The 11,811-nt window shown below is 44.5% G+C and overlaps 1 protein-coding gene across 1 annotated transcript in view; it reads right to left on the bottom strand.

The window, feature by feature from the left end:
* The window catches only part of LOC138784157 (C-type lectin domain family 4 member G-like), a 42,570-nt gene extending 30,759 nt beyond the window's left edge, over positions 1-11,811 (bottom strand). Inside the window, exons 1-2 of the mRNA XM_069959671.1 lie at positions 11,695-11,811; positions 8,679-8,756 (exon numbers count right to left, since the gene is read on the bottom strand). Coding sequence (XP_069815772.1) covers positions 8,679-8,756; positions 11,695-11,728 — 112 coding nt within the window. The 5' untranslated portion in view covers positions 11,729-11,811. The remainder of the gene's footprint in view (positions 1-8,678; positions 8,757-11,694) is intronic.

Genomic DNA, 11,811 nt, shown 5'->3' on the forward strand with positions numbered 1-11,811 from the left:
CCCCCCCCGGGCAGTTAACCCCATAAACGCCACGGTCAATGCGACCGCAGCGTCTATGGGGAGATTAAGTGTCCCCCGCCGATCGGGCGGTGGGGGAGGCTGCAGAACGCTGCCTCCCCCCACCGCCACTAACAGTGTGTCCCCCGGCCCCCTCCCCTCGTCCTCCGATACCGGCGGATCGCCGCTACTACCTCTTTAGCGGCGATCCGCCGGTACCGGGCATTACCGGCGCCGCCGATAGTTTTCATCTCCCCCCACCGTGAATCCACGGTGGGGGGAGATGAAAAATGTCCCCTCAGACCCCAGATCAGCCCCCCGATCACCCTACCCGGGCGGCCATCAGATCCAAGATGGCCGCCCCCATCCCTGCTAACAAACGATGTTTGTTCGCAGGGATGGAAATGAATAAGTGATCAAAGCCCCATGCTCTCCGCCACCGGAGGTAGCGGAGAGCATGGGGCAGTGATCGGGGACCCCCCCGTGTGGTCCCGGAGCAGGCGATCGGCGGTATATACTATATACCGCCGATCGCCTGTTCCCAGTGCTGATCAGCACTTTTTATCCCCTGTCACCATAAATCATTGGTGACAGGGGATAAAAAGTGTCACCGTGCCCCCCCCCAAGTCGCCCCCCACCCCCCCAGTCACCCCCCGTCCCCCAGTCACCCCCCCCTTCCCCACATACGTTACCTGATCCACGGAGCTCCGTCCTCCTCGACGTCCAGGCTGATTCTGAAGTGCGCATGCGCTCCAGAAGCAGTTAGCTCTGAAAATTTAAAGTGACAGAGACCAATTTGGTCTCTGTCACTGAACTATGATTACTGTGATAGAAAATATCACAGTAATCATAGTAATACAGTGAAAATTAATGTATAAAGTACAAAAAGTGACAAACATACAAAAAAATAAAACACACACTTTTTATTATAGTAATAATTGCAGTTTACTCCCAGATTACCCCTAGCCCCCCCAAATTACCCGTAACCACCGCAGGTTGCCCATATCCACCCCAGATTGCCCGTATCCACCCCAGATTGCCCGTAATCACCGCACGTTGCCCATAACCACCGCACGTTGCCCATAACCACCGCACGCTGCCCATAACCACCGCACGTTGCCACTAACCACCGCACGTTGCCACTAACCACCGCACGTTGCCCATAACCACCGCACGTTGCCACTAACCACCGCACGTTGCCACTAACCACCGCACGTTGCCCATAACCACCGCACGTTGCCACTAACCACCGCACGTTGCCACTAACCACCGCACGTTGCCCATAACCACCGCAGGCTGCCCATAACCACCGCACGTTGCCACTAACCACCGCACGTTGCCACTAACCACCGCACGTTGCCACTAACCACCGCACGTTGCCACTAACCACCGCACGTTGCCTATAACCACCGGACATTGCCTATAACCACCGCATGTTGCCTATAACCACCGCAGGTTGCCCATATCCGCCCCAGATTGCCCGTATCCACCCCAGATTGCCCGTAATCACCGCACGTTGCCCATAACCACCGCACGTTGCCCACAACCACCGCACGCTGCCCATAACCACCGCACGTTGCCACTAACCACCGCACGTTGCCCATAACCACCGCACGTTGCCCATAACCACCGCACGCTGCCCATAACCACCGCACGTTGCCACTAACCACCGCACGTTGCCCATAACCACTGCACGTTGCCACTAACCACCGCACGTTGCCTATAACCACCGGACATTGCCTATAACCACCGCATGTTGCCTATAACCACCGCATGTTGCCTATAACCACCGCATGTTGCCCATAACCACCGCACGTTGCCCATAACCACCGCACGTTGCCTGTAACCACACCAAATTGCCAGTGAGCCCCTCCAGATGGTCCGTAATCAGCCCCGATTGCCCGTAACCCCGCATATTGCACGTAACCACCGCACGTTGCCTCTAACCACTGCACGTTGCCTCTAACTCCCACACGTTGCCAGTGACCCCCTCCAGATTGCCGTAACCACCCAAAATTACATGTACCCACCCCTGATTACCTATAAGCACTTCCGTTTATCCGTAACCACCCCAGATTGTCTGTAACCACCCCATGTTGCCCGTAACCACCGCAGATTGTCTGTAACCCCCCCAGGTTGCCCCTAATCACATGTAATTCCCCCCAGATTGCCTCTGACCACCGCACGTTGCCTCTGACCACCGCACGTTGGTTCCCATCCCAGATTACAGGTTCCCATCCCAGATTACCTATAAGCACTTCAGTTTATCCGTAACCACCCCACGTTGCCCGTTACCACCCCACGTTGCCCGTTACCACCCCTCGTTGCCCGTAACCACCGCAGGTTGCCCGTAACCACCACAGATTATCCGTAACCACCCCACATTACCTGTAATCTCATTTTTTTTTTTGTATTTTAGTAACTGCGCTATTCTAATAACCATTACTAGCTGCGGTTTTGCTCCAGCAAATTGGCGCTCCCTTCCTTCTGAGCCCTGCTGTGTGCCCATACAGTGGTTTATGCCCACATATGGGGTACCGTTGTACTCAGGAGAACCTGCGTTACAGATTTTGGGGTACATTTTTTCTCCCATTCCTCGTGAAATTGAGAAATTTCAAACTAAACGAACATATATTGGAAAAATTCGAGTTTTTCATTTTTACTGTCTTATTTTGAATACTTTCCTCTAATACCTGTGGGGTCAAACCGCTCACTGCACCCCAAGATGAATTCTTTGAACGGTGTACTTTCCTAAATGGGGTGACTTTTGGGGGGGTTCTCTTCTGCTGACACTACAGGGGCTCTGCAAACGCACCTGGTGCTCAGAAACTTCTTCGGAAAAATCTGCACTGAAAATGCTAATTGGCGCTCCTTCCCTTCTGAGCCCGGCTGGGTGCCCATACAGTGGTTTATGCCCACATATGGGGTAACGTTCTACTCAGGGGAACCTGCGTTACAGATTTGGGCATGCAGCTTCTCTCCTGTTCCTCGTGAAATTGAGAAATTTCAAACTAAACAAACATATTATTGGAAAAATTCAAGTTTTTCAATTTTACTGTCTTATTTTGAATACTTTCCTCTAATACCTGTGGGGTCAAATGGTCACCACACCCCAAGATGAATTCTTTGAGGGGTGCACTTTCCAAAATGGGGTGACTTATGGGGGGGTTCTCTTCTGCGGACACTACAGGGGCTCTGCAAACGCACCTGGCGCTCAGAAACTTCTTCGGAAAAATCTGCACTGAAAATGCTAATTGGCGCTCCTTCCCTTCTGAGCCCGGCTGGGTGCCCATACAGTGGTTTATGCCCACATATGGGGTACCGTTCTACTCAGGGGAACCTGCGTTACAGATTTGGGCATGCAGCTTCTCTCCTGTTCCTCGTGAAATTGAGAAATTTCAAACTAAACAAACATATTATTGGAAAAATTCAAGTTTTTCAATTTTACTGTCTTATTTTGAATACTTTCCTCTAATACCTGTGGGGTCAAAATGGTCACCACACCCCAAGATGAATTCTTTGAGGGGTGCACTTTCCAAAATGGGGTGACTTATGGGGGGGTTCTCTTCTGCGGACACTACAGGGACACTGCAAACGCACCTGGGGCTCAGAAACTTCTTCAGCAAAATCTGAACTGAAAATGCTAATTGGCGCTCCTTCCCTTCTGAGCCCTCCTGTGTGCCCATACAGTGGTTTATGCCCCCATATGGGGTACCGTTGTACTCAGAACCTGCGTTACAAATTTTGGGGTGCGGATTCTCTCATGTTCCTTGTGAAATTGAGAAATTTTAAACTAAACGAACATATTATTGGAAAAATTCGAGTTTTTCATTTTTACTGTCTAATTTTAAATACTTTCCTCTAATACCTGTGGGGTCAAAATGGTCACCACACCCCAAGATGAATTCTTTGAGGGGTGTACTTTCCAAAATGGGGTGACTTTTGGGGGGGGGGGTCCTCTTCTACGGACACTACAGGGGCTCTGCAAACGCACCTGGCGCTCAGAAACTTCTTCAGCAAAATCTGAACTGAAAATGCTAATTGGCGCTCCTTCCCTTCTGAGCCCCGCTGTGTGCCCATACAGTGGTTTATGCCCCCATATGGGGTACCGTTGTACTCAGGAGAACCTGCGTTACAAATTTTGGGGTGCGGATTCTCTCATGTTCCTTGTGAAATTAAGAAATTAAAACTAAACGAACATATTATTGGAAAAATTCGAGTTTTTCATTTTTACTGTCTAATTTTAAATACTTTGCTCTAATACCTGTGGGGTCAAAATGGTCACCACACCCCAAGATGAATTCTTTGAGGGGTGTACTTTCCAAAATGGGGTGACTTTTGGGGGGGTTCTCTTCTACGGGCACTACAGGGGCGCTGCAAACGCACCTGGCGCTCAGAAACTTCTTCAGCAAAATCTGCACTGAAAATGCTAATTGGCGCTCCTTCCCTTCTGAGCCCCGCTGTGTGCCCATACAGTGGTTTACGCCCACATATGGGGTACCGTTGTACTCAAGAGAACCTGTGTTACAAATTGTGGGGTGCAGATTCTCTCATGTTCCTTTTGGAAAGGAGAAACTTTAATCTAAACATATATATTATTGGAAAATTAAAATTTTCGATTTCTTTAAGGCCTAATTGTGAATACTTTCCTCCAGCCCCTGTAGGGTTAAAATGCTCATTATACCCCTAGATTAATTCTTTAAGGTGTCTAGTTTCCAAAATGGGGTCACTTATGGGGGTTTCCAGTATACAAGCCTCCTAAATCAACTTAAAAAAAGAACTGGTCCCTAAAAAAAAATCAGTTTTGGAAACTTTCACAAAATGTGATAATTTGCTAATAAATTTCTAAGCCCCATAACAGCCTAAAAAAGTAAAATATGTTTCCCAAATTATGCCAGAATAAAGAGGACATATTGGTAATGTGATTTAGTAACTAATTTATGTGCTATGACTTCCTTTTTTAGAAGCAGAGAATTTCAGAAGTTCATAAAATGCAAAATTTTCAAATTTTTCATGATATTTTGATGTTTTTCACAAAAAAACACACAAAGTAGTGACCAAATTTTGCCACTAATATAAAGTGCCATATGTGACAAAAAAACAATCTCAGAATCGCTAGCATACGTTAAAGCATCACTGAGCTATAAGCGCATAAAGTGAGACAGGTCAGATTTTGAAAAATGAGCCTGGTCATTAAGGCCAAAACAGGCTGCGGAGGCAAGGGGTTAATATTTAATTAATAAAACACATTTTTGTTGAAATAAAATCAGTTTTGTTGTTCAATAATTTAATTTAAACGAATCCATTATTGTGCAATTAAATATACTGTCAAAAAATAAATATATATATAAATATACATTTATTTATATATATATTTATTTTAACAGTATATTTAATTGCACAATGTTGGATTCGTTAGAATTAAATTATTGAACAACGAAAGGGACTTTATTACAATGAAAATGTGTTTTATTAATTTAATATATTAACTATTAGAGGCATCGGCATTTGGCATCATTGCCGCCAGTTTCCCGCTCTCTGTGCCATTCTTTGGACGTGCACTGGTCCCCCTTTTTCAGGGGGACTAAATCCCCTCCCCTCAGTGATGCGGCTCCATTAGAATCAATGAAGTCGCATAACTGAGGGGAGGGCATATGGTCCCACTTGGGGGCGACAAACCCGACCCCAGTGCATAGAGCCGGTCCAGTGCACGTCAAAGAATGGCACCGAGAGCGGGAAACAGACTGCATTTTAAAAAAGGACCATGCCACTGGGATCCCACTCCGGCTCAAGACAAACATGTAACTAATGGTACATTCGCTTTAAAGTAAAAAATAATTGTAATAAGTAATTTGTGCTGTTGTTTTGACTAAAACCTACAGTCCAAAAAATAGATAATTTGGTAAGTTTTCAGACTCAAAATATGACACGGAATGCTCTGAAAATTACAGCCGTAAAATGTGTTTGCACAAGTCTTCCACGTCATATTTTGAGTCTGAAAACTTACCAAATTATCTATTTTTTGGACTGTAGGCTTTGCTATAGTCAAAACAACAGCACAAAATATGGCCAAAACATTTTTGCAAAACTAGCCTAAGGCTATGTTCACACTATGTAAAAAAAAAAAAAAAAAAAAAGACGTCCGCTTGTTCTTTTTAAAAAGATGTTCCTTATTGATGCATTTTAACCCCTTCTGGACCAAGCTAATTTTCGTTTTTGCGTTTTCATTTTTTCCTCCTTGTGCTTAAAAGGCCATAGCACTTGCATTGTTACACCTACAGACCCACATGAGCCCTTATTTTTTGCGTCACTAATTGTACTTTGCACTGACAGGCTGAATTTTTGCATAAAATATGCTGCGAAATCAGAAAAAAATGATATGCGCAGTGAAATTGAAAAAAACCGCCACGCTATTCTTTTTCTTTGGGGGGGGGGGCTTTGTTTTTACGGCGTGTGTCCTATGGTAAAACTGTTTTATATGTTCCTCAAGTCAGTATGATTAAAACGATATGCAACTTGCATAACTTTTCTTTTATCTGATGGCTTGTAAAAAAATTTAAACCACTGTTAACAAATATATGTTCCTTAAAATCGCTCTATTCCCAGACTGATAGCGCTTTTATCCTTTGGTCTATGGGGCTGTGTCAGGTGTCATTTTTTGCGCCATGATGTTTACTTTCTATCGATACCTTGACTGCACGTATGCAACTTTTTGATCTCTTTTTATTACAATTTTTCTGGATGTGACAAAAATGTGCAATATTGCACTTTAGGATTGTTTTGTGCTTACGCCGTTTACCGTGCGAGATCAGGAATGTGATTAATTAATAGTTTGGGCGATTAAGCACGCGGCGATACCAAACATGTTTGTTTATTTATTTATTTATTTTCATTTATAAAATATGAAAAGGGGGGTGATTCAAACTTTTAATAGGGGCATTTTATTAATAACAAAACTTTTTTTTTTACACATATACTAGAAGCCCCCTTGGGTTTAGGGTTATTCCCCCTGGGGTTATTCTCCCCTGGGGTTAGGGTTATTCTCCCCTGGGGTTAGGGTTATTCCCCCTGGGGTTAGGGTTATTCTCCCTGGGGGACTTATAGTATATGCACACGGATCTCTTATTGAGATCTATGCTGTATATTATACAGCATAGATCGATGAGATCAGTGTTCTATTGCTTTTGGCTGCTGCAGCCAAAAGCAATAGAATTCCGAGCCGGGATCAGCGCCATTACGGTGCAGACTCTGGCCGGCACCAGACACGGATATTGTTCCTCTGTGACAACGTCACGGGGTGGGGGGGGGTGATCTCCCCACTAGACTACCAGGGAACAGCTGCAGTAAGTCTTCAGATGCAGCTGTCAACTTTGACAGCTGCATCTGAAGACTTAATTAGTGGGCACGGCGATCAGAACGTGCCCGCTAATAGCCGCGGTCCTGGGCTACATGCCACACCCGGGACCACGGCGGTTCAGAGTGGGGTCGCCGCGCGTCGCCGCGCGTCCGCGAGGACGTACAGTTACGCCCTCGTGCGGGAATGGATTAATTGGCCTCAATGGAATGGATTGAAGTCTATAGAATGACGGCCTCCTAATGCACACAGTTTATTAAATAACGGACGTTGTCTGCCCGGTCAATCAAAATAATGATCATGACAATTATTCTTGGAAGTCTTTTGCAAACAGCAGACATTATTTCACCATCTTTACTATTAATTTCAATGGACTTTACAATTAAAGACCCACCCAAAGGCCAATCAGTCCACCTGAACTAGAATAAGGTACCAACAACAGCCATTGCACTGACTGGCAGCCAAAACGCTAAACAACGGACGTCATTTTAAAAATTATAAACGGGAACCTAGTCCAAATCAGGTCACAAAAAGCAAAAAAAAAAAAAAAAATACCCCATAGTTTCAGCCATTTTTTTTAACAGCTTTATTATAATGTAAAATGTAAACACCTTGCTGGTCTCTCCTTCCTCTAGTTTCTAGTTCTCTATTTCTGTGTTTCGGTTCTATAAATTTGGGTGCTCGGTTAGCAGGAAGACGACTTTGTGGGATGATGGAAACTGCTGTTGCTTTACTGGCCAGAGTACTATTTAGCATGACCCCCCCCCCCCCCCCCCCCCCCCCCCCGTGATGGGTTTTCCTCACACTATGCAATGTTGCTGTTCCGTTGTAGAACTCAGATTAACTGTTGCATAATGTCGTTCTAAGAATATTGTTTGTATGATCTTTATCTTGGACCCATGTTTGTACCCACTATTACTTCTCATTAAAACATTCGAATAATAATAATAAAAAAAAAAAAAAACCTGTGTGTGAACACAGTTGAATGCAACACAATATAAACCGTAACCAATGATAGGTAGAGGATTTTAGTAGCAGAACACAGTGATTGTTATTCAGTTTACACCAGGTGAATTTTTTGTTTTCAAGAACCACGAACACATATGTTTTTTTTATTCAACCAGTCTTTAGTTTCCCCACTGGACACTCTTTTAACCCAAGACCTGATGGACACCATTGTAAATCAATGTGATCTTTCGGGTAGAAGAGTTGGGGTGTTATAGAACCATGGTGTGTATTGCGTGTAGGTTTTTTTAAAAACTCCAAACACTACAATTTCCTTCAATTTAAATGTATTGGAGCAATGGGAAACATTGAGATACTTTACCATTGGTTGTTAATGTGTCATCCATTTCTGTGACCAGTTCATCCCCATTACTATTCACATTTCTCTTGGAATGTTTTTCTTAGGGAAATTAGGGAGAGAAGCATCAGGGAATCATAGAGAGAGATATCTGAATATGCTTAGCTTTGAAAGAAAAACTTATAAAACATGGTAAAAAAAATTACTTAAAGAGACTCTGTCAGTAGGTTTGTGCTGTCCTATCTCAGGGTAGCATAAAGTAGTAACAGAGAAGCTGGTCAGAATGATGTATCCCTTACATTGTTATGTGCAGCTGATTCAGAGATATCCTCCTGAATTACACGGACAATAAGTACTCCTCTCCATTATGTGCATGAGCCCAGTAGTCCTGGATATTCATGAGAAGCAGAAAACTCCGCCCACTAGCTGCTGATTGGCAGTTATCTATACATGCTGTGTATAGGTAGTCATCTGTCAATCAGCAGCTAAAGAGCAGGGCAGAGGTGTGGCAAGAATCCTATTCTCCTGCATATTAGGAAAGCAGCTAAACAGAATGATATAAGTAATACACCAATCTGTTCAGTATTTCTGTCACTACTTAATGCTGCTCTCATTTGGGCAGTATAAACCTACTTACAAATTCCCTTTAAAGGCTTTTCTGTCGGCTCTATATCATGCTCAAAGCCCAAGTGTCAAGAAGGCATTGCCAAGCCACAGAATTCATGACTCCTCCCCACACCCCTCTTGGCCTTGACTTATTGATGTACCAAGCTCAGTGCTGGGATTCAGGCCTGGAAGGTAGGAGGTATGCATGCTACAACTCAGCAATGCCTCCTTGACGCTTAAAGGGAACCATTCACCCCGTGGCCCCCGGCAGAAACTGACATACAGTGACATAAAGGTCAATATACTTACCACATCGCTCCGGGTCCCGTCCCGGATCCCGTTGTTGACACGGAGAAATTGCCGATTCTTCTTCTCCCGCCCATTATGGTAATGAGCTGAGATGAGTCCAACGTTAATAGGAAACGACGGACGAGTCCAACTTATTCATGAGGTCCTCTTCTCGTCGCCGCCCATCCACGCCTCCTGGAACTTGATTGACGTCTTCAGTCTTCAGTCTTCTGACGAATTCCCGCGCAGGCGCCGTTGCGATGGTCTCATCACCTCTCTGCGCCTGCGCGGTAAACAGGATACGTGTTCGAGGCAATCGGCGCACGCGCAGTAAACAGTGAAGCTGCGGAGCGGCTTCAATTGTGAACTGCGCATGCGCCGAAAACGACTGTCACGGCGCCTGCGCGGGATCTGGCGAGAAGAAAGAAGACGAGGAGGAAGAGGACCCGGCGTCAATCAAGAGTCGGAGGCGGGGAGAAGGCTGGACCTCGGACCCGGCGGCGCTCATTACCATAATGGGCGCGAGAAGAAGAATCGCCGATTTCTCCGTGTCAACAACGGGATTCGGGACGGGACCGGGAGCGATGTGGTAAGTATATTGACCTTTATGTCACTGTATGTCAGTTTCTGCCTGTGGCCAGGGGGTGAATGGTTCCCTTTAAGCTGTAAACATGATATAGAGCTGACAAGGTTTATCTAGATTTATCTTGACTTTAATATTCATTGCCTAAACATACAATCTGTCAAAAATTTCAAATCACTGGAGTATGCAATTCCTCCCTCTCTCATCCCACCCTACCTTAACTGATTGGAAGCTGAGCCCTGTAGGTCATTTATGCAGTGCAGTAAAGGGTGGAGGAGGGAGGAGGCAGGAATGTTGCAGCTCAGCAATACATCCTGTGAGTATGACATAAAGCTAACAGTTTTCCTTTAAATAGATATATGTTGACTTGTGGGGACTTTTCTGTTGTCTAGCTTTACTATGTGTGTTCTCCTTAATACAGAAGATTGCATTGCATAGTCCCAGGACCCTTCCATTTGCTGTATGTAAAAGGCTGCAGTGTGGGAAAAAAATACCTTGCTTTACACTCTAAACAGAGTTTAAATATCATATATTCTGTCTATTTACTAAGGTTTAAATTGTCCCTCTGCTTTACAGCATACAATGAAGGGTAATGTCGGTGCAAAGGTTAACATTTCGACAGTCACATGTAAGGAAGTTAGATGCCTTGGTCACCTGATGTCTCTCAACTAAGGATAAGTGGACCCGTCGTTATTCAGAACTAGAAAAAAAATCAGGTTCAGGTACCCAAACTCAAACCTGGAATCGAATGTGGACCATATTAAACAATAGGGGCCCAAATTTTGAGGCCCAAATCTTTACAGTCTGGCTTTCAGGGGATTAGGTGGAGATGCATAGCATCTCCATTTAACCCCCTGGGGGCCAGACTGTGCTCTGTTTGGGAGGGGGATATTTAGCCCACTGGGCTCCCGGTATGCGGTGTCTTCTCTCTTTAGCTTCTTCCTACCCATACCCCCTGAGCTACTGTACATCCTGTATTTCTTTTATTAAAATGTAAACATAACATTAAATAATCACAGGAATAAACATACCAAATCATACCAAATGTAAAATAACATACAATGATCTAAGCACAATAGTGAGTATAGGTTAAAGTGTCGCTGTCGTCTAAATTTTTTTTTGCAGAGATCAATAGTACAGGCAGTTTTAAACTTTGTAATTGAGTTTATTAGCCGACAAAATGCATTTTTATCATAAAAAAGCAATGCCGGGATTCCAGGCAGTCCCCGGACACTCTCCGCCTTCCGCACGTACCGTGAAGACATCAGTAATCTAATGCGGCAGGTTAGGGAATGTTCGCGTTTGATCGAACCTAGGATTTTCCGAGGTTCAATCAACTCTAATAATGAGCAGAGAATGAGAGGAGGGGGGGGAGGGGCTGGGGAAAGGCTTTTTGAATGCAGATAATAGCATATTTGCCTAATAAACCCAATTACAAAGTTTCTTAAAACCGCCTGTACTATTGATTTCTGCAAAAAAATAAAATAAAATGTGACAGTGAAAAGTTAATAGAATCTTAAGTTAATAAGAAGGATCAACTACTAGGAGCTGGGTATCATTTACCTTTCCTCCGTGTATGATCTTGAATATTCTTCATTTCTTTATTTTTCACAGCTTTGTTGTTAGATGTGGAGTCCTGTGCTCTATCTTATAGTAATGTTAAACTTTGTGCTGGTCAGC

Source organism: Dendropsophus ebraccatus, chromosome 1 (genome assembly GCF_027789765.1).
Source record: "Dendropsophus ebraccatus isolate aDenEbr1 chromosome 1, aDenEbr1.pat, whole genome shotgun sequence".
NCBI lineage: Eukaryota > Metazoa > Chordata > Amphibia > Anura > Hylidae > Dendropsophus > Dendropsophus ebraccatus.